The 22,963-nt window shown below is 53.4% G+C and overlaps 1 protein-coding gene and 1 long non-coding RNA gene across 11 annotated transcripts in view; one reads left to right on the forward strand and one right to left on the reverse strand.

Moving 5' to 3' along the window:
• Nucleotides 1-512: 512 nt before the first annotated feature.
• Nucleotides 513-9,353, reverse strand: LOC117092563. Its single transcript, XR_004440843.1, has 5 exons — nt 9,170-9,353; nt 8,524-8,623; nt 7,711-8,133; nt 6,271-6,355; nt 513-1,100 (listed from the first exon to the last, which is right to left on the reverse strand). It is a non-coding gene; the product is annotated as an uncharacterized LOC117092563 (long non-coding RNA).
• A 21-nt stretch (nt 9,354-9,374) lies between these two features.
• Nucleotides 9,375-22,963, forward strand: part of LRP8 (LDL receptor related protein 8) — an 85,519-nt gene continuing 71,930 nt past the window's right edge. For 6 of the 10 annotated variants that reach the window (XM_033226314.1, XM_033226317.1, XM_033226322.1 and 3 more), the window contains exons 1-2: nt 9,375-9,751; nt 10,550-10,669. In XM_033226314.1, coding sequence (XP_033082205.1) covers nt 9,637-9,751; nt 10,550-10,669 — 235 coding nt within the window. In that variant the 5' untranslated portion in view covers nt 9,375-9,636. The remainder of the gene's footprint in view (nt 9,752-10,549; nt 10,670-22,963) is intronic. The other 4 variants (XM_033226316.1, XM_033226321.1, XM_033226315.1 and 1 more) reach the window with 2 other exon arrangements.

Here is a 22,963-nt window from a genome sequence, read left to right on the forward strand (position 1 = left end):
AAACTAGAAGACAATGGAGCAAGCCTTCAAAAGACAGAGGGAAAAATATTTCCAGTTTAGAAATGTATACCTGATCAAACTATCTGATTAAATGTGAGGCACTTTTAGAAATGCAAGGTCTTAAGATTTCACCTCAAACACATCCTTTTAGAAAAGTATAGGTATATATGTGGCCAGGCGTGGTGGCTCACACCTGTAATCCCAGCACTTGGGGAGACCAAGGTGGCTGGATCACCTGAGGTCAGGAATTTGAGACTAGCCTAGCCAACACGGAGAAACCCCATTTCTACTAGAAATACAAAAATTAGCCAGACATGGTGGCACGCACCTGTAGTCCCAGCAACTTGGGAGGCTGAGGCAGGAGAATTGCTTGAACTCGGGAGGTGGAGGCTGCAGTGAGAGGAGGTCACACCACTGCATTCCAGACTGGGCAACAGGGGAGACTCTGTCTCAAAAAATAAAATAAAATAAATAAATAGGTAAATAAAAAAATAAAACAAAAAGAAAGCTATGGGTATATGTTTCCCCAAATAAGGCAGTCAACCCAGAAGGGGAGGATATGGGATCTAGCAAGTGAGGGGTTCGACCCAGGAGAAAAGTGCAGAACAGTCTCCAGGTGACAACCAGGGCAGCTGGCCTTGCCATCAAGCAGTCCAGGACACAGCAGTCAGAAATCCGAAGGGAATTCTTCAAGAGGAATAAGTTGGTAGAATACAGTAGTCCCCCATTATCCTCAGGGATGCGTTCCAATACCCCCAGTGGAACCTGATTACCGTCAATCAGAACACGTTTCTGTTCGTGTCTAGCACCCACAAATTTAATGCCTTTTCCATCATTACCAAGCATTCATCACACACACGTGTTGTAACTTTTGTAGCTTGAGGTGCAACAGCAAAACTAGCACAAATTTCTTTCCTTCTTCACAATTTCATGAATAGAATCATTCTTACTGTAGATCTGAGCAACCACAGCACACAATTTTGTTTTTTTAATTTTCTTATTAAGTCAAGTACTTTCACCTTTCTACTTAAAGGAAGTACTTTACAGCTTCCCTTTAGCATATCGGAATCACCAGCAACACTCCTCTTGCACTTTGGGGCCTGTAGTGAAGTAAAATAAGGATTACTTGAACAGAAGCACTGCGATCCTGCGACAGTTAATGTAGTAACTGGGGCGGCTGCTGAGTGACTGATGGGAGAGTAGTGTCTACAGCGCAGATCCACTGGACAAAGGGATGATTCACATTCCAGGTGGGACGAAGCCAGACAGCACAAGATTTCATCGTGCCACTCAGAACAGCACGCCACTGAAAACTTACAAATCGTTTATTTCTGGAATTTTCCATTTAAAATTTTTGGACCATGGTTGACCTCAAGTAAATAAGTCTGCGGAAAGTGAAACTTTGGATAAGTGGGGATTACTGTATTGAATGTGGGTGACTGTAGTAGGAGGAGATTTACACAAATGAGGGAGAGTTTAGGGAGAAAGGAGAGATAAATACATAGAAAACTAAGAAAGTAACAAAGCAATAAAGCAAAATATAACAATTATTAATTCCAGGGAAAACACAAAGGCATGCAGGAAAAAAGTATTAATCATGGCACACTACAAATAGCATTTACTTTATTATGATCACATAGAAATATTTTCGGAATATGACACCAAATGCACAGACAACAAAAGAGAAAATAGATTGAACTACATCAAAATTGAAAAATTCTGTGTATTAAAGGACAGAATCAATAGAGTGAAAAGGCTGCCAACGGGATGGGAGAAAATATTAACCCCGATAAGGGGTTAATAGCTAAAATATATAAGAATTCCTACAACTCAACAACAAAAAACTAAACAGCCCAGTTGAAGAATGGGCAAAGGACTTTAATAGACATTTCTCCAAAGAAGATATACAAATGGCCAATAAGCATATGAAAATATGCTCAGTATCACTAATTATCAAGGAAATGCAAATTAAAACCGCAATGAGAAAAAAACCTCACATTCGTTAGGATCTGTGTTAAAACAAGCAAACAAAAGCAGAAAATAACAAGTTTGGGCCAGGACGAGGAGAAACTGGAATTTTTACACATTGTTGGTAGGGACATAAAATGATACAACTGCTATGGAAAACACTATGGTGGTTCCTCAAAAAATAAAAACTAGAATCACAGTATGATCCAGCAATTCCACTTCTGAGTATATTCAAAAGAACTGAAGGCAAGGACTTGAAGAGATATGTGTACACTCATGTTTATATCAGCATTATACACAGTAGCTAAAATGTGGAACCAACCCAACTGTCCCTTGATGGATGAACGAAGAAAGAAAATGTGGAATAGACATACAATGGAGTATTCTGATCCTTAAAAAGGAAGGAAATTGTGACATGCGCTACAACATGGATGAACCTTGACACTGTTATGCTAAGTGAAATAAGTCACTCACAAAAGGATAAATATTGTATGATTCCACTTACATGAGGTGCCTAGAGTAGCCCAATTCATAAATACAGGAAGTAGAATGGTGGTTTCTGGGGCTGGCAGGGAGGAAGGAAGGGGATTTCAAGGTGGCTCACGCCTATACTCCCAGCACTTTGGGAGGCTGAGGCAGGTGGATAGCCTGAGCTCAGGAGCTCAAGACCAGCCTGGGCAACATGGCGAAACTCTGTCTCTTTAAAAAGACTTAAGAAAAAAAATTAGCTGGGTGTGGTGGTGTGCATCTGTAGTCCCAGCTACTCAGGAGGCTGAGGTGGAAGGATTGCTTGAGCCTGGGGCTGGTGGAGGGTTGGGGTGGGCGGAGGTTGCAGTGAGCTGAGATGGCACCGCTGCACCCCAGCCTGGGTGACACAGAGAGACCCTGTCTCAACCAATCAGTCAATCAATAAAAATATAAAAAACAATTTTAAAAATAAAAACTAACCCAAAATAAAAGCAAACAGAAAAGTACTGAGTCTGCCCCCGAAGGCCATGTGACTCAGGGCCTGAGCCACCTGCAAGTCACCTTGAGGAATGCCTGTCATCATGGGCAGAGTGGTCAGGGCTCCTGCCCTCTAACAGTCCTGGAATAAACAGGGAGCTCAGAGCTGATGGCCCTTAGAGAAAAGAGACATATCTGGGTGCACAGAGGCCCATTGTTTACGTGAATAGCCACACATTTATTTTAATATGTATTGGAAAAATATAATGAGCTTATCAAGCCTGTGATTTCATGGAGATTATTGCTTAGGATGAAGCTAAATCTACTAAGTGAAAGGATTTAAGGGGAACCCTAGGATGACAGTAGCAGGTAAGGGGAAATAGAGAAAGTCACTCAAGCAGATGGGAATGGCTGCAGTTATGGGAAATACTGACCTAGTTCAGCCCCTCAGGTTAGGGATGGACACCCCAGGCCTAGAGAGGGAGAGGGATCCACTCAGTCTCCTACATAAGGCAGTGGAGGAGGAGGCAGTTGTGAGCCCATCCTCCTGAAAGCACACGGCCAGGAGGCAAGAAACTGAGGCTGGGTCTGTCCTGCTATTCTATGAACCCCTGAACCACCTTCATCCTCTCCTTTCCTTGCAAAATGAAGGGATTCTGCAGCTAATAGCAATAATGTAGCTAATATTAATGGTAACTGTAGATAATTCTTGTGGAGTTCTTACTTACTATGTGGCAGAAACAACCACAATGGCAATAATAATAGCAATGACTTATATAGTGTGTACTTAAGTCCTTAGAAGGGTTTTTAGTACATAGTACACACTATATAAGTGTATACATAGTTGGCCCTCTCTATCCATGGGTTCCGAATCCTGGATTCACTCAATTTCAGATCAGAAATATTCAGGAAAAAATAATTGCATCTGTACTGAACATGTACAGGCTTTTTATCCTTGTCATTATTCCCTAAACAATACAATGTAACAACTATTTACATAGCATTTACATTGCATAGTCATTATAAATAATCTAGAAATGATGTAAAGTATATTGGAGGATGTGTATACATTATATGCAAATACTGCATCATTTTCTATCAAGCACTTGAGCATCTGAGGATTTTGGGATCTGCAGGAGGTCCTGGAACCAGTCCCCCATGGATACAGAGGGAGGACTGTATTAATTCATCCTCACAAATCCTGCCACAGTGTGTGGCAGCCAGCCTCCAAGACATCCCCCAGATAGACCTCCTGGGAGTCACACCCCTACGTAGTTCCCTTCCACATAGAATAGAGCTGACCTATGTAACCAACAGGATATTGCAGAGATGAGGGAGCATAACTTCCATGGTCAGGTCACACAAGACATTGTGACTTCATTGCTTTCTCTTTCTTTGATCAGTCTTCCTAGGGAAAGCCAGCTATGTCATGTGGACACTCATGCAGTCCTCTGGAGTGAGCCACATGGTGAAAAATGGAGTCCTCCTGCCACCAGCCAAAAGGGACTTGCCAGCCTTGTGAGTGAGCCAGCCCAGACACTCTAGCCCCAGTTAAACCTTCAGAGGACTGTGGCCTCACCAACATCTTGACTGCAACTTCATGACAGACCCAGAGCTACACCCATGCAACTAGGCTGCTCCCCAATTCCTGGCCCACAGACACTATGAGAGATAATAAATGTTTATTTCTGTTTGAAACTGCTAAGTTTTGGGGTAATGTGTTTTGCAGCAATAGGTAATTGATAGCATTAGGAAACATTAGCTAATGCTATCAATGTTTTGCAGATGAGGGAATTGAGGCATAAAAGTAACTTTCCCCAGGTCACACGGGTAACAAATGGTTTAAACCATGGCAGTTTGGATCTATGTAGAGTTCAGTAATAAATTAGAATCTCTCTTTTACAGGAATCAGGACACTTTGCCTGCTCAGAGGGAGAGAGGGAAAGAGACAGACACAAACACAGAGAGACAGTGACACGGAGAAGTGCGCCATGGACTCACAGTACCATGTGAACGACTGGGGCTGCACTTGCGTACAGTGAAGGCAGTGGAGAAGTGAAGTGAAGTGTAAGTGAAGTGGAAAGTGAAGGACAGTGAAGAGCACCCTTGCCCTTGCAGCTTGGCTGTGATTGGCTTGGGGCTGCTGGTCTCTGACCCTGGCTGGGCTGGTGACACAGCCTAAGGTACCTGTGGTGGAGGGGAATCTGACGCCCCTGTGCAGACCCCTCCCTGGCTCCTGTCCCCCTGTGCTGACATTGTCCGTCCCAGGCTCTCTCTGCCTCCAGACCAGAGCTCCTCCAGGGAAGAGGTGGAGTCTTATTCATCTGTGTCCCTTGCCTAGCACAAGGCCTGCCAGAACAGGCTGGGCCAGGTGAGCACAGAAGGCCCTCTGGCCCTGGCCCCGGAGAGGCATCACCAGTGGGGACAGAGCGAGAACCAGGATGATCCTGTTTCTGACTGGAGGAGCTCCCATTGGATGGATGAGCCAACAACGACAGTCCAGTGTGATCAGGGAGATTGGGACACACAGTGCCGTGGGGGCCCAGAGGAGCAGGGAGGATCTCTTTGGAGGAGATTAGAAGGCTTCCCAGAGGAGGAGGCATTTGAAGTGAGGCCCAAATAATAAACAGAAGCCAACCCATGCAGGAGTGTTTTAGGCAGAGGACACGGCCTGGCAGAGAGCACAGCCTGGCAAAGGTCTGAAGCTCCAGTTCCTGGGGGGTAGAGTGAAAGAGTAGAGCGTGCAGAGAGTACGCTGCTGGGGCTCCCATGGCTCTGGAGGCCAACATGGGACTTGGGAGTGGCAGGGCACCATGCTGACAGCAGGTGAAATGTCACCTACATCTGTCTCATGGGGAATTCATTACATTTGGGGTTGGGTTTGGGAGTTTTCTTTGGAAACCCAGGGTAGGGAGGATCTGTAAGCTCGAGTCAGTCCAGGATGGAGAGGGAGGGTAGGGGAGGACTGGAAGTCACCTGGGCGGCAGAAGTTTTACCAGGACCTCAGTGTCCATTTGGTGTCTTGTGTTCTTGTGTGTTTCAAGGACTGAGCTTTCTCTCTTTGCCCCTCACAGAAATTAACCAGTTTATGCGCCCTGAAAAATTCCCACCCTCTGGGTTTGCACACTGGCTCAGTCACTTACTAGCTGTGTGACCTCTCTGCTGCTTAGTTTACTCATCTGTAAAATGGGATGAACACAAAACCTGCCTCATAAAGATATTGTAAGGATTAAACAGGGAAAAGAATGTAAAACATTTAGAATGGGGCCTGACCCCCAGCAAGTATAAAATAAATATTGGCTATTGTTATTATCTTATGTGGTTTTCTTCTAACTTTTTCAAGTACAGATAACTTACCTAACGCTTGTTATGTGTCAATCCTTGTATTTATCCTCTGAAGACAAAGATGAGGAAGACATAGTCCTCCTAGGGGTACAAAAGCCTTCAATAAAGGCAGAAACAAGCATTGGTCAAATGTGCCCTGTGCCAAGAATCCAGGAATGCAGGAGAGCGGGCTCCTGTCCTCCGGCAGCTCGCAGAGTGACGAGGGAGACAGTTGCATAAGCAGACTGTGGCAACACAGGGTGGTCAGGGCTGTGACAAAGGGAAACCCAGGGACTGCAGGAGCCCAGGGAAGTGGCCCAAAGTGGGTGGAGGCTGAGAGGAGCCAGGAGAACCTCTGCTGGGGGGCTGTTGAGAGACAAGGAGTTGCCCACTTTGGCAACTGGCTGTATGTGTTGATAGTGTGCACAAGGACTCCCCTGGGGAGGTCGGGGGATGCCTGGGCTCAGTCTTGATTCTGGGTATTGGAAAGCCATCAGGGGTTTGTGAACAGGGATTTGCATTTGAATACCAGTAACAATAACTAACATTTCTCATGCAGCTACTATATACTGTATGATGTGCATGCACAATCTCATCTCATATCCTTACCCTATAAGGTGAGTACTGCTACCTTTTTCATTTTTCACATTTAGAGACTGAGTCACAGAGACTGAGTTGCCCAAGTTCACATAACTAGAAAGGGAATGAACAGACTCAGACCCAAGCAGTCTCACCCCCAGGCCCGTGCTCTCCATCTCTCTCTCTCTCTCTTTTTTTTCCTTCCTTCCTTCCTTCCTTCCTTTTCTTTCTTTTTTTTTTTTTTTTGAGACAGAGTCTTACCCTGTTGCCCAGGCTGGAGTGCAGTGGCACCATCTTGGCTCACTGCAAGCTCTGCCTCCCGGGTTCATGCTATTCTCCTGCCTCAGTCTCCTGAGTAGCTGGGACTACAGGCGCCCGCCACCACGCCTGGCTAATTTTTTGTATTTTTAGTAGAGACAGGGTTTCACCCTGTTAGCCAGGATGGTCTCGATCTCCTGACCCCGTGATCTGCCCGCTTCGGCCTCCCAAAGTGCTGGGATGACAGGTGTGAGCCATCACGCCTGGCCTCTTTTTCTTTCTTTTCTTTTCATCTGCTGCCTGTAAACTTTAGCCCACATACTAATCTTACAGTTGGAATGAACCTCAGAAATTCCTTTTCTCTTCCATTTCCCAGATGAGAAAGTGAGACTCGGAGGTAGGATTGACTTTCCTACGACCAGAGTGGAGGAGAAGGAGGGACGGAGTGGGATAAGCCCGTTTGGGCGGCAAGACAGGCTTCTATATTTGTCCCACAGTCCCAGGCACCATTGTGCTTGACACAGAATCCAAACTCCCAGCTGTGGCCTACAAAGCCCGGGTGGTCAGGCCCTTGCCAACTCCCTCCAGCCTCACCTGAGGCACCCACTCCTTCCCTGTCACCAGGCCCCGGCCCACCTTGAGGTCTTTGCATTGCCGTTCCCTCTGCCAGGAGCACCCTTCCACTGGATCTTCATGGGGCAGGATCCGTTTTGCCATTCAGTGGAATGTCACCTCCTCCGTGAGGCCTTGCCTGATCACTTACTCTACAGTTAACCCCATTGCTCTCACATTGGTCTGTTTTGTTTTTTCCATAGAAGTTATGATGAACTGAAATAATCTTTTGTTTTCCTGATTTTGTGTGTATCTCTTGCAACTAAGACATAGCTGCAGGAGAGCATGGAAGGACCTTATCTGTTTCCACACTGTATCCTTGAGCCTTGAACGGTGTTTGGCACATATAGGTGAAAGTACGCCTGCATTTCTGTGTGCTAATGGTCTGTCTCCCCACCAGTCAGGGACCTCTCTGGGGCTGGCACCATGCCTGATTCACCTGGGCACCTGCAGGCCCAACAGAGGGTTGGCACAGATCAGGGCCTGAAATGCTTGCTGAATGACTGAATGAACAAGGGACAGAAGCAGTGATGATGTCAGGAGCACTGTGCTGGGCTCTCTGGGGGTCTAAGTCCCTTTCTGGTGGGGTAGCCACAGACATTGCCACTGGGCTGCCCTTTGGGGGACTAGGGCTCAGGAGGATGCTGATGAGAAACGGTGGTTTCCAAGCCAAGCGCTAACAGCACCTGCCCGTCCGTGAGGGAGGTGAAGGGGCAAGAGGGGAGGCAGGGTGGACCTAACACTGGCTCGTGGCACCTGCAGGCCAATTGTTTTGCGTGGCCAATGCCTTGGAATCTCATTCTCTAAAGAAAGTTGTGTGGGTTGGACCCAGCTCACAAGTTTGAGGCTGAAATCGAATCCCAGCTCTGCTCTCCGCACCCGTTCTCCCCAGCGTGGGTGAGGTGGCCTGCAGCCCTCCAGAGGAGGCGCCTTCTTACTGCAGAGGACATTAGGGGCAGACAGCACCGGCCTAGGTGCGCGGCCCCTAGCGGCAGGGATGGCATCCCTTCCCTGCCCTCCCCCTCCCCCCCTCCGCCCCTCCACCCCTCACAGACCTCGCCTTTCTCCATCACAGCGAGGATTCCTTGTCGTCCCTGCGGGGGCCCCCCTGATTGCCCCTCTGCTTAGGCGCCTGGAGCGTACTTAACGACGATGAATAGTCTGTGCACCAGGCCCAAGCCACCTGCCTCACGTCCCCGCCCATGATCACATGAGCGTGGAACATGCACAGATGCACATGGGCACGGAAACCAAACCAGCCACAGGGATTTATAATAGCCCAGCCGGAGCTCATGACCGGTGCAGAGGTCCAGCCCTGCGCCCCCAGTTTCTCCCTGCTCATCCACATCTTGGTACCCCACCCCTATCCCTCCCTCCCCCGCCCCATGCGCACACTGCACAGGCCTATTCACACTGGAACATCATTTCCCCTCCCGCCCAGGCTCACTCCTAGACATCCCTCAGCCTCTCATCGGCCTGTCACCTCCTCCAGGAAGCCTCTGCTGCCTCCTCTGGACCTGCTACCTCCGGGGTCAGGGGCTCCCCTGGCCCATCCCTGCGTCTGCAGAGCCCAGCACTCAGGCGAGCCCGGAGCAGGGCCGTGGAGCGCCCGCTGAGAAGAGTGGACGAAGGACAAGAAGGAGGAGGGCGAGGAGGCGGCGGCAGGGGGAGCGTGGGGCGGAGGCGGCAGCGGGAGGGAGCGCGCGCGCCGGCGGCGGCAGCACAGGGCCGGGGCCGCGCGCCCAGCCTGAGCCCGCCCCGCCGCCGAGCGTCACCGAACCTGCTTGAAATGCAGCCGAGGAGCCGGGGCGGGCGGCAGCGGCGGCGGCGGCGGCGGCGGCGGCGGGGGCAGCGGCAGCCCCGGCGCCGCGGCAAGGACTCCGAGGACTGAGACGCGGCGGCGGCGGCGCGGGGAGCGCGGGGCGCGGCGGCCGGAGCCCCGGGCCCGCCATGGGCCGCCCCGAGCGGGGCGCGCTCCGGCCGCTGGCGCTGCTGCTGCTGCTGTTGCTGCTGCGGCTTCAGCATCTCGCGGCGGCAGCGGCTGATCCGCTGCTCGGCGGCCAAGGTGCGTGCGGCCGGTTCCTGCCTCGGCTCTGCGCCGCCCTAGCCACCAACAAAGCGCGGCCTAGAGGCCGGGGGAGGGTCAGAGTGAGGAGGTTCCCGAACCAGGGGGCTATCGGGGGCGCCGGGATGGACAAGCTCCCCGCGACGCGGCTATTCCTGAATTTGGCCTCTGCCCCCCGCCCCCGCGGGCCTCCGTGTTGAGGGCTCTGCCCTCTGGGCAGCGGCTCTTGGGGGAGGGGTGCAGGGGGGCTTGGCCAGCGGGGAACTTTGCCGAAGGGGAGGCCATTCATGGTTCCGGATGAGCTGTGTGATTCTCGCCGTTGGGGTTTATTTGACACGCGCGCTCCGCGGCGGTAATGAGCGGAGCCAGGCGGCTTCCCGCTTGACAATGCGTTTCCGCAGACCCCTGCGCGCGGCGGAGAGAGGGGGCTGCCTGCCAGGGTGATGTGCCCGCGGCTCCCAGTGCGCGTGGCGCGCGAGTGCTGGGACTCCCTATGGGCTGTGTCTGCGCGGATCTCTATGGGTCGCGTGTGCGGGTGAATGGGTCTGAATGGAGGGTACACCCAGGTCGTGTGACACTGTAAGTAGGTGCCTGGTCTCGCCGTGCCACCGAGAGGCCCGACATCCACGGAACCCCTGCCATCGTACCCTCCCTTTGGAAGGAGTGTGCCCGAAGCCCCGGGGTCTCCATAATCACCCCCTTTCCTCCTCCCCAGCGGGCCCTTCCGGGTAGCCCGGGCCGCATGGTGGGGAGCAGGGCCGAGCCCCCTGATCCAGCTCACGCTCCCTCCCCCCGCAGGACCGGCCAAGGAGTGCGAAAAGGATCAATTCCAGTGCCGGAACGAGCGCTGCATCCCCTCTGTGTGGAGATGCGACGAGGACGATGACTGCTCAGACCACAGCGACGAAGACGACTGCCGTGAGTGGCAAGCCGGGGAGCTCAGACCCGGGGAGAGAAGAGGAACGGTGGGGGAAGCCATGCTTGGCGCGCACTTGGCTGCAGCCGCGGCGCTGCCACCTGCGCGGGCCTTGCCGCTGGAGCCTGCGACCGGGAAACCGCCTGGGCGCCGCCTCCCTCGGGGCCGGGTGGCTCTTAGCGACCCGGAGAGGTCAGGAAAGCTGGCGTGTCCTGGTGGGGCCGGGGGAGGAGGGCGCACCAAGCTGGGGAGGCTAGACCGGAGCTGTGGGTGGGGACGTGGCAGTCCCTGCAAAGTCTGGATTCCCGAAACACTGCCCTCTCGGACTCCTGCCTCGGCCCCGCGGAACGCGCGCGTGTTTCAAAGTTCCACGCAGCTCTGGGCCGCACTGCGCTCCTATTCCTGCTCAGTTTTTGTGAATGAATGGGCTCCCCAGGGCCCCTGATTGGCTGGGCGAGGACCACCCCATAGGCCCCCGTGGCCGGAGCGGCCAATCGCGGAGCAGACGGATGTGTGGTATTCGGGTTCCCTGGGCGCGGGGGCCCTGCCCTGGCCCCGCCCCGGCCACACCCCCGCGCACATCCTCAGGGTGGTAGGTGCAGGCGGGGCTTGGGCGCCGCTTTTCTGCCGAGTCACAGTGAAGACCTTTTTGAGCCACCCTGGTTAGCAGACCGTGCTTTCCTGCTAGACCTGCTCGGCTCTGAGTCATGTGGCACACCAGGAAGGAGGGTACCAGGACGGAGAGTTTTTTTCCCGGAAGGGGCCCGAGAAGCCCGAGGCCAGGCGTGAAACGGCTGCCGGCTGCCTTTGCTGGGCGTGCGCGACTGATTTTGAAGTTTCTTCTCAGAGTTCATAGGGTTTCAGAGTGTCTGTGGGACCGGGAGCTAATTAGCAGGCAGTTGCCACGGTGGAAGAAATGTAGTTCCAGGAACAGAAAAACAGGGCTCTCCTAGAGACATAGACCCAGGCAGTCATTCATTCATCATTCGCAAGCATCTGCTGTGTGCCAGGCGCTGGGGTGTCCTCCAAGACGGGCCAGCCCTGGCAGCCAGGGAGCACTGACAGGGTCTGAGGGAGGAGGGCGACAGGTGGACAGGCCCACAGCCCCACACTGCACAGGAAGGGTAGCGGGACAGGTGGACAGGCACCCTCTCTGTTGAATCTTTTTGGTTTTTTACTGTGTTTGTCAGTCTCCCTCCCGTTCACTTTCAGACCTAAGCCAAAGTTGGCTTTGTGACTTGTGCATGGCAGAACTAGACTGCCTGAGTCTATATCTCCTGCCTCAGTTTCCTCACCTGACCACTTGGGTTCACATAATTCCTGCCCCAGCAACCTCATGGGACTGTTTTGAGGACCAGTTCCAGAAGTGAAATTGGAAGTAATGAGACTAATGTGTGCTGACCATTAACTGTGCCAAGCACTGCAGTAAGTACTTATCTTGTATAAACTCCTTTAATCTTCACAATAGTCCTATTTTAGAGATTAAAAAACAAAACAAAACAAAAAACCTGAGGCACTGAACCGTTAAGTTACCTGCTTAGCAGCTACGGAGTTGTTAAGTAGGAGCCTGAACTTAAGCATCTGACTCCAGAGTTCCTAGTCTAATCATGACCCTGCACCATTTCCCAGTGCTGCTGAGGTTATGAAAATGGCTGTGCCTTGCTAAAATATTGCTGTGAGTTTCCTCACTGGGAGTTGTTCTGTGGTCTCCTTAGAGTGGGAGTAGTGAGGGCGAGGCAAGGAATAGAAAATGTTTCTGGGCTGGTTGTGCCTTATCTCCCTGGCTCTTTATAACAAGTGTCCTTGTGAGGATGGCTGCAGAGAGCAGCAATTCTCTTGTCATTCTACTTTCTAGATAAGGATGCCACCTCAGAGAAGTTGAGTGACTTATGAAAGGTCACACAGCTCAGGATGACAGAACTTGGTCAGGATCTCTGCCTGCCTCTAGTTCAGGGCACTGTCTGCCGTGGTGGGGAATGTGGTGCGGAAAGCACCAGGAGTGTGATCTAGGAGCTGGAAAGACAGACTGTAAATGTTAGGCCTGGTGCATTTCAGCTCCATGTGAGGCTTTGGACAAGATGGAGGAGTGAAGTAGCTGGGGGCTGAGTGACGCCCAGGTGGGCCAAGAGCGCTCCAATGGCCAAGCTGGGCTCCTGCATGGCTCTGAGATGCATGGAGTAGAGTCACAGGCAGGGAATTATTAAACAAAAGTGAACGACATCAAGCTTGGAGTGGAAAGGGTGGTGGCGCTGCTGATAGTACCAAGTAGCAATCACACATGGCTTGTCTGAGCTTGTTTCCTCATCTGCCAAACAGGGGCACCTGTCCCTCCAATGCTAGCTGTGCACATAGACACACAGGGCTGGCAAGAAGGGAACAGATGGATGAGTGTTCCCACCTCCACGGCCTTTAGAAACGGACTCCTGGTAGCCACAAAGATAAACTGAAGAAATGGAGTGGGGCTTCCGTGGCCGTATTGGGGCCAGGTGCTAGAAAATGTTCTTTCCTCAGCCCTTCCTTCCCCATCTGAGGGTTTCTCGCATTCTAGGCCACCTGCCCAGACTGAATTTCTTTGAACTGTTCTCCCCACAGGAGAGAGAGCTGTTGGCTCCTCCCTGAGGAGCTCTTTATTAAACCTGGGATGGAGGGGTGATGGGTGCTGGGATAACAAAAGCTGCTCCTCCCTGAGCAGTCTCCGTGCCTTACCCCTCACCACCTCTTTGGCACACCACCCTGCAAGAGGGCCTGAGCTAGCCCACCTTTGTACATCTCTGGGCCTGCAAAATGGGGGGTGAATTTGTAGATAGAGTCTGCGTGAGGCAAAATGAGTCCAAATTCCCAAAAGGGCCAGAATGCAGCTCCTGAATACCAAGAGGCTGGAAGGAAGGGACTTTTAAGGAGGCCAAGGAAGGCTTCCTGGAGGAGGAGACAGCTGAACTAGGCCTTGAAAGATGGTAACTAATAGCATTCCCCCAGAGGTTACCATTTAAAAACAGGTGGTGTGGTTCCTATATTATACAGGACATAGACTTGGAGAGGTGAAGTGACTCCCCCAAAGTCACAGAGCTCCTCAGGGTTGGAGCTGGAACTCAAACTGAGGTCTTCTAAGTCCTGAGCCTCATCCACAGTGACTGGGACTTGGCTCTTTGGAGACACAGCAGGAACTTGCAGGATGGAAGAGGGAAAAGCTCCTGGGGCTTTAGTTCCCAGCTCAAAGAACCTTCAAAGTGGAGGAAGGAGCTGGAAGCCAGAGAGCCAGGCCCAAGGAAGCCTAGCCAGGAGAAATCGGGTGGGATTCCTGGCTGTGGACCTGGGTCACGTAGGCCAGCTGGCCCCTTGGCCTCAGTTTCCTGTTGCTCCCTAGTGTCTGGGGGCAGGGCCAGAGGCAGAGATTCTCGTCTCTGGCCCGGCCTTTACTCCCAGTCACAACAACAGTAACCATAGCGCCGATGACGCTGACTAAGCACTTGCTGTGGACCGAGCATCGTGCTGAGATTGTCCACGCATCGCCCCTCGTTCCTCTATTCTATAAAATGGGGCAACACTATGAAGTACCTGAATTAGTCCCATCTCATCGAGGCACAGACGGCTTATGTAACTGGCCCAAGGGTGCAGAACTGCTGGGGTGTAAATGCAGGTGACCAGCTATGGAACTTGTACTGTCTCAAGTACTGGCTGGTGACCTTAGGGAGGTCCTTCCCAGGCCTTCATTTCCCTGTCTTGAGATGACATCTTAAGGCTACTCCACCTCGCTTTCTCCTCTAGGAAGTTCTGTGCTTCTCGTGGAAAGGCTGGGTGGACAGATAGATCAGTTTTGTGCAGGCTTCTTTGGACTCTTTTGTTATCCCAGCGCCCATCACCCCTCCGTCCCAGGTTTAATAAAGAGTGGCCACAGGGAGGTCTCCCATGGCTGAGAGTTCATTAGCTGGGCAAGGCCAGGCTGCAGGAGTGCTGAGGCTTGCTGGGAAACAGCCTTGTAAATAATTAAAGCTCGGCCACAGCTCCCGGCCTGTGCTGTAGCCCGCATCTGGCCCCCAGTGTGTGTCCTGGACATGTGCTCCTGACACTGGACCCAGCCTCATCTCCTTTATGGATGGAGCCATCTGATGACAGTGCGGCTCCTTTCTGAACCTCCCTGTCTTCATCCCAGGCAACTCCACCATCCAGAGTCCTCCTGGGGCTCCCAGCTATCTGGAGGATAAAGTCAGTGTAGACTCCTCTGTATTTGGCCCTCTGTGACCTGCTCCTGTTACCCACTTCCCTGCAGCCTCTTCCCACCTCTTCCCGTGAGCCTGTGACACCAAACTAGCTTCTGCCACACTCTCACCTTCCTGCTGCTTCTCACCTCGAGGCCTTTGTGTGTGCCATTCCGTCTGCCGGACACCCTGCTCCCTCACTGGCTAGATTCATGTTATCATCTTAGGAGATTCGGTGCAGGTGTCACCTCCTCTAGGAAACCTTCCCTGACACCCCATTGCTTCCAGGCTGAGATACAGGAGTTGAGATAAGGGACTTAGAGACCCATGTCAAAATCACAACCCAGACACACCTGGTTTTTACATCCCAGCTGTCGCCTCCTGGATGAATGGCTGTGAGGGTGATACTGGGCCCTCCTTTACAGAGATTAAATGTGAGGATTAAATGAGGTCACGTGCCTGGTGAGCAGGAGGTGTTCAGTGAGTGGCAGTGGGTGAGGTTGTTCTTGGTGGGAGGGGTTTCACTGAGGTCTCTAGGTACCCGACTCTGGTCTTTGCAGGCCACCCCGGACCCCCTGCTTCCCCTGCCCCTGTCTGCTTAGCCACATGTCTGAGGCTCCTACAGCTGGTGCTGGCCTCAGCCAGGGAGTTGCCCAGCCACTGTGGAGGTGACAGAAAGCTGCTTGGAAAGGAGCTGGGGGAAGAAATGAGTCAAACAGGCCTAGGGCCCTAGGAGGGGCAAGGGCTGGCTTCCCTCTGGCTGTGTGCTGGTCCTAGAGGCTGGCTTCTGTCCTGTCTGCTCCTTTCCTCTTGGCTGTGCCTAGGGAGGAGTGGAGGGCCTGCATCCCCCATGGCACTGCCTAGCAGGCCCTAGCAGGCCTTGGGAGTGTTTGCTGAAGACTTTCCCTTGGGCCCTCCCAGGTCAGCGTTCCCCTGTGTGAGTCCCTTGGGCCTCAGGGATGGTTGGCTTCTTCCTCCCCAATTGTCTGCTGGTGGCCGACTTGACAGCTTTCCTCCTTGGGGAAATGCTGGTAGCAGGTGAAGCCAGAGAGAGGGAGATCCCCAGGGGGAGTGAGGAGCGAGAGCCCAGAGGGCGAATGGAACAGGCACCCCCTCAAGGGATGTAATGCATGCATGCTCTCCCAGCACCCCGTTAGTGGTCTACTCCCAGGCCCATGCTGTCCCAGGGGGCCAGCTCTGGGGTCTGTGGGAGGGTGTGGGGTTGTGTCCTTAGGGTTGTGGAGCCAGGCCTTACAGCCCCAGGCCTAAGTAACATTGGTAGCACCTGCCCCCAAAGTGACCACACATCCAGATCACCCAGGCTCTGAAGGCCTGGGAGGGATGCAACCTCCTCCAGAGATGCCTTTTTAGACCCCTGTCCTCCAGTCCCTCAGGCCCTGAGCTCCCACAATGTGTCCTTGTTCTTCCCGCAGTTGCAGATCCTTCTCCACATCGTGCGCTCTGCCAGCCTTGTGCTGGGCACTAGGGACTCCAAAGTCATTTTCTCAAGGGAGTAGCTAATAACAGCTATTGGCTGCCTACATCCCATGCCTGGGACCATGTTGGACAATTCGCATCCTTTAGCTTCACTACTCACAACCCTGTGAGGGCCAGTTTTTCATTATTCTCATTTCGAAGATGATGAAACTGAGGCTCAGAAAGGAGACAGGAGTTGGCCAATGTCATGACCGTTAAGTGGTGGAGCCAGGATCTGACCCAGGTCTGTCTGGTCTGGAGCCCAGACTCTTCTTTTTTTTTTTTTTTTTTTTTTTTTTTTTTTCGAGACGGAGTCTCGCTCTGTCGCCCAGGCTGGAGTACAGTGGCCGGATCTCAGCTCACTGCAAGCTCCGCCTCCCGGGCTTACGCCTTCTCTGCCTCAGCCTCCCAAGTAGCTGGGACTACAGGCGCCTGCCACCTCGCCCGGCTAGTTTTTTGTATTTTAGTAGAGACGGGGTTTCACCGTGTTAGCCAGGATGGTCTCGATCTCCTGACGTCGTGATCCGCCCGTCTCGGCCTCCCAAAGTGCTGGGATCCAGACTCTTCTTAAGCTGTTCCCTGCTGAGCGCTGTCTACCCTGGTGGGTCAGAGGCTGGTGCTTGGAGGGTATGGGAGGAAGTACGGAGCAGCTGCAGGACTCAGCAGTGCCTCCCTGGGCTACCTGTTTGTGACCTGGGGAGTGGGACTGGGGAGAGACCCTGTTCTCTGGAGACCCCACAGAGCCCTCACATAGGCCTCCCTTTTCCAGCTCCTGTGGGGATGACATTCCAGTTTCCATAGGCTTCTCTCAGCCTTTGCCTGTTAGATGCTGATTCTCCTTCTGACTGTATGGAAGGGGAAACTGAGGACCCGATGATATATTAGTGATGCAGATGACCTCAGGGATTGTCTTTTACTCTGTAGTAACACAGGGCCTGGCTGCCTCCTCGCACCCAGGCTTAGAAAGGTGAAACCAAGGCTCTGATGGTCGAATTGGCTCCATTGTCAGTAGGGTCCCATTCTCAGAACTCAGGGGTCCTCATTTCTGGGCAGGACTGGAGTCAGAACTGTATGTGCTTCCCCCTCCCATCCCCACCCTCTCTGTTCCTTGCTGGATCCGGGAACCAGGTGCTCTCAGGCTGTGGGGTGGACTCAGTACCGAAGGGCTTTGGGCTCCTGACTGGGGACCTCAGGTGCACCACCGCCCCCACTGGGCCCTGCTTGCCCACCTCTGGATTGCCAAGAAGTCATCTAAAATACTCACGTTAATACTAAGAAGAGTTAGGGAGCGAGCTAGTGAGGGGACTTTCTCATGCAAGACCTCCTTCAGCCGGTGCCTTGAGGTGTCATGACTGCATTTCACAGAGGAGAGAGCCGAGACTCTGAGAGATGAAGTCACTTGTCCCCCGGGTGGCCCCACTGGTCAGTGGCAGGACTGGGCCGTGCCTGTCTGGCTGCAAGTCTGAGGCAGCTGAAAGGGGATATGAATTCACACATCCCAGTCACGACGACAGTAAAGTGTGGCTTGGGGCCTCTCTTCCTTTCCAGGCGTCCCTCTTTGCCAGCATCTGCCAGTGGGTGTGCCAGCTCCCTCCTGAGCAGCCCGGCCCCTGGGGCACCCTCCAGCATGAGCTGGGTCCCCAGGCAGCAGTTTTAATTATCAGCCCTGCTCACCCCAGCTCCTCTCACAAGCTGCCATATGTCATAGACTCCAGTAATCATCCCGCAGCCGGAGTGGCATGGGAGGGGCTGAGGGCCTTCGGGGGAATCCTGCTCAGTCCTGACCGATCTTCTCACTGACTGTACCTGCTCTGACCTCTGTATCTCTGGTGGGGCCCAGCCTGGGTACCCACAATGGGAGAGCCGGGCCTAACTGCTTTGGGGGCATAGAACACGGCGTACTCTCGGGTGCCATGGAGTGTCTCAGGTAACTGAGAGTCACCCAGCAAGCCCAGGGCTGTGGGGCTCGTGTGGTGCACACAGTTCCCATGACACCTCATGGCCTCCACACGCCTACCCCTTGGAATGCAGCACGCGGCAGCAGACAGCCCAAAGCCGTCTGCCAGTCTGTCTAGGAGTCCATGGGAGTGGTCATGGGGCCCTCATCCTCCCCTGGTCACTGGCCTTGAGGTGCCACAGGGGACTTCATCCCAGCCACTCTGGAGAGCATCTCAGTTTCCACCCCTCTCAACCTGCCATAATCCTTGGATGGCTTTTCCAGTTGGTGCCTTACAGGTGTGCTCCTGCGGGGCAGGCGGTGCAGGAGTTCATTATGATCCCCATTCTCTGATGAGGAAAATGAGACTCAGAGAGGATAAGAGACTTGCCCAGTTATTGGTAGCTCTGGAGCTAAAACTCATTTCAACTGATTTTACTAATTTAGTTTGCCAGGGTAAGTAACTTCTGGTTAGCTGAAAGTAATTTTATACTGGCAATGAAAAACACAGTTAATAAAGAACAGGAGATGAAGTGAGCAGTGAGCCGAGATTGCACCACTGCACTCCAGCTTAGGTGAAGGCAGTCCCCACCCTTGCTAGTACCACTGTTTAAGCAGCATAGCCTTCTAGAGATTTTTCTCTCCATGTGAGCTCTTGGGCATGAACGTATGTATTTTTTTTAATAAAAATGAGGCCATGTTATGCCGGTTGTTTTCACATATGGCTTTCTATGGCAATAACAGTAGTCCACATCCTTGTTTTAAAGGGCTAGATAGTATTCTATTGTGTGGCTTTTTCATAATTTAATGACATTATCTCCCACTGATAGATGTGTGTTTGGTTCTTCCATGTTTTTCCCTGCTCTATGCAGTGCTAGGATGGATGTCCTTGAACTCCATCCTTGTGCGTTGGCCTGGTCCTTTCCTTAAGATAAGTTCTTAGGAAAGGAGTGTGTGCATTTTCGTCATTGCCATGCTGCTCTCTAGAGGGGAGACTCTTTCCCATCTCACAACCCTGTCCCTCCACAGCCCCACAGCCCTCCTTTCCAGTGAGGCAGACAGCTGAAGCACAGGGCCACCTCATCCTGGTCCCACGGGACAAAGTAGCCATATCCAGGCCACAGAAAGCAAAGCCAGGAGAGAGGACAATGGTGTTCTGGCCCCAAGGGCTTTCACCCCCACCAAAAAAAAAAAAAAAAAAAAAAAAAAAAGCAGAAGAGTACAAAACTGTTCCTTCATTCTTCTCGGATATTGGTAGAAGGCATCGCCTCCATAGCATTCTAATTCCTCTATCTATGCCCCTAACTTGCTGTGTGACCTTGGGCGAATGGCTCTCCCTCTCTGAACTTCATTTTCCCTTCACTCATTGGTCCTTATTCCACCTGCTTTGCCCCCAGCACTTGGAGCAGACTCCTGTACCTGGAGCTGGGTTCAGGGCTGGAGCTGGCCAGTCCTGGCCTAGGGCAGGGATCTGTGCCTTACTACCTGGTGACAGTGCGGGGAGTATAGCTGGCTTGGTGGGTTGGATTCTGGGCAGGGAAACAGGGCAGCTGGACTCCTTAGCTCCATTTCCAGAGCTCCACCCTGAGGCCCAGGTTCCTTGGGTGACTTTCCCTTCTGCCTTCTTCCTGCACTCACAATTGGGCCGGATGCAGTGCAGCAATGGAGAAAAATGGAGTGAGGCCCACCAGCTTCATGAGACGTTCCAAAAGGGGGAAAATGACCCCATATTCCAGAGGTGTGCGGACTGATGAAAGCACTTTGCCCAGAGCCTGGCCCTAAAAATGAGCATTTGCCTTCCCTTCCTGAGCCTGTGAGTCCTGCACAGGGAATGGCTGAGTAAAAGGAACCGTCCTCAGCTTTCGTCCTCCTCCACCAAGGACACAACAAGAGGGCAGCGGTGAAATAGCAGCAGGAGAGATTTAGGTCAACCGGCCAGTTGGGAGGACTTGGCTGCCTGAGAGAACAGCAGCTCCTCGGGCTAGGAGGGACGGTTGGAGCCATCTCATTCCACCCCATCTGCACTGGGGACCCAGGGTGGCTGTTCCTGAGTGGCCCAGGGGGGCTGGTTAGCCAGCCGGGCCTGCCACGGTAGTTAGCCACGTGGGGCCTTGGTTCCCCATTGGGTCGGGGCTAACATCAGAGACTTGGCAGCTGATGAGAGGCAGGAAGGTCCCATCAGGCCCAGGTTAAGCTGCCCGACTGAATAGCTAGAGGCCAAGGGTGGACTTTCCTAGTGGCCTGAATCCAGGGACATTCAAGCCAGCACTCCTCCCCTCCCTCCCTCCCCCACTTCCTGGACCCTGAGCTGCCATCTGCTGCCTTCCTTACACTCTCAGAGCCCTTTCTCGGCCATGGGCATGGGCACATGTGCGTGTGCTTGGGGAATGTGCTTCAGAGGAGGGGGTGTGTACCAGGAAGGAGGTGACTATTCTGGACCCGTGGAGGCTATGGGGCCAAGATGACACTCTTCTCCCATACCCACTAAGTCTGCCCGAACCCAGCCAGAGACCCCGCCCGCCCCACCGGGCTGTTGTGGTGGGGAATGATTTGTAGCTGGAGAGGCGCCAGCAGTCTGCCCAGCCTGCCCCCTGCCACCGCAGCCTCTCCTCCCCAGGCCACGTGTGCTCTGGCCCCACCCGGAGGGCTGCTTCTTATAAATGGCAGCCTTCCTCCTTGGCTCCCGCCTTGCCAAGTGGCCGTTTGGCAGATGCTTGCCCCTCGTGGGGTCTCTGCCCCTTGGGAGTGGGGCATCTCCAGTCCCTCTCAGTCCCGTTCTGTGGAATTCTTTTGTTTTCCCCTAAGAGTCAGGGATTCATGTGGCAGGAGTCTGCCATGGCCAGGCCCCAGGTACGGGGTGCTCCAAGGAGCTGACCCTTTTCTCTGAGGCCCAGGGCTGGAAGCAGGGGGGCAGGAGCTGTGAAATCCAACCCTACGGGGCCCCAGGGACCCCGCCCCAGCCCCTCACACAGGAGACATGGCCTAAACCATACAAGTGTTTGTTAGAGCCTACATCTACTGGAGGCTTTTTCCGTCTGCTTATTTTTGTGCCGAGCTCTGATGGGGCTGATTTTTTAATACCTATGAGCCAGTGAGAGCAGACTCGACATCAGCTGCCTACGCGATGCTCTTCTGTCTCCCTCCCCTCCCCATTCCCTGCCTCTACTGCCTGCTTCTCCAGCGTAGGGGCCAAGTGGCACAGCGGCCAGCATGGTCTCTCCAGCAGCAGCTAGATCTGGCTTCCAGCTGCAGCTCTCCCACTTCCTGGTTGAGAGACCCCGGGGCAAGTCCCTTGAATGGAACCCCAGACTCCTGCTCTGTACAACGTGGGTAATAATTCCTGGCCTATGTAAAGTACCAGAAACCTCCTTGGCCCTCAGCGTGCGAGTCCCATGAGCCAATTGGTTCTTCTTACACCACTGAATTGGACCCAACGAGGGCAGAGTGGTCTGGCAGCCCATGTGGCTTAAGCCCCTGTTCTCTCTGCCACCTCCCCCACCATGCCGTGCCCTCCCCTCTGGCCCTTGGTCTCTCCCACCCTTGAAGGTCCTGTGCTGATGTCTCCCCTGTGTGACAGAGGCCTGATCCCTTGCTGCTGCTGGCTAACTGACCTACCTGGCTGGCTGCCCTCCAGGCTGTCAGCCTGGCCTTGTCCCCAACATGCCATGTGACCTGGGTATATTCCTGCTCTGGGGCTCTGAGAGACTGAGGATTAGATCAGTGGTTTGCGTCACTTGGGGCAGCTTTTGAAATTCCGCCCCAGCCACTTCCAGGCCCACTTGGTGCGAAGCCAGCTGGGAGGTGTAGATGTGCAAGTCCCCAGGACAGGCCCCTATCTCATCCGTGAGAGGATGTATCATGACATGGATAACAGCAGGGCCCTACCAGGCCGCCTAGGGTCAAGTCCACACCTCACTGCTTCCCAGATGTGGGGCCCCAAGCAAATGACTTCACCTGTCTGAGCACCTGCCTCATCTGGAGAATGGAGCCGCCCCTCAAGGTGGCTGTGGGATTGATCGGTGAGTTCACTTGTGAGGCACACTAAGAGCGGTGCGTGGTGCACGCGCAGTGCTCAATTCAAGATTGCCTGGGCTTCTTTTGACCTCCTTCTCTGAACCTCCCTCTCCCATCTGTCCTCAGGAATCCCCATCCTTACTGGGCTGTTGCACTGTGGGGTGGAATAGGAGGAGCCAGGGAGCCCCTAGAAAGTCTCCTTTATCTCCCCTTCTCCCCTGCCGCTCCAGGCTGTCACTTGCTGGCCCAGTTTAATTAGGGAGAGGCCTTCTAGGGGACCTCATTAGGAAATGAGCCCAGAGCCTCAGGGACCTTCAGGAGGGGTGGGGTGTAGAAGGAGATTACATTGTGGTTGGCCCTGCCTGGCCCCTGGCCTTGTGCCCTAAATATGCCCAGGAAGTTACAGACACTTGGTCCTTTAGCGGCCAGGACACAGGCCTGTGACATGGTGCATGGTCAGCCAGGGCTGAAGGAACCCATGCCTGTATCTCCTACTCCCGCTGGGCTCTGGCCTCACCTGCTGGATCAGGGTGGAGAAGGGTGACAGAGGAGGCGCATCTGGTTCTGCTCCACCCAGCCCTGGTGCCCACTGTCCCCAGCCTGGCTCAGAGCAGGCCCTGGTGAAGGTGTTGAGTGAATGGATGCGTGATCTGTGGGCCGGGGCAGCATCTTTA

This window comes from Trachypithecus francoisi, unplaced genomic scaffold (assembly GCF_009764315.1).
Source record: "Trachypithecus francoisi isolate TF-2019V2 unplaced genomic scaffold, Tfra_2.0 Lachesis_group12, whole genome shotgun sequence".
NCBI classification, from domain to species: Eukaryota; Metazoa; Chordata; class Mammalia; order Primates; family Cercopithecidae; genus Trachypithecus; species Trachypithecus francoisi.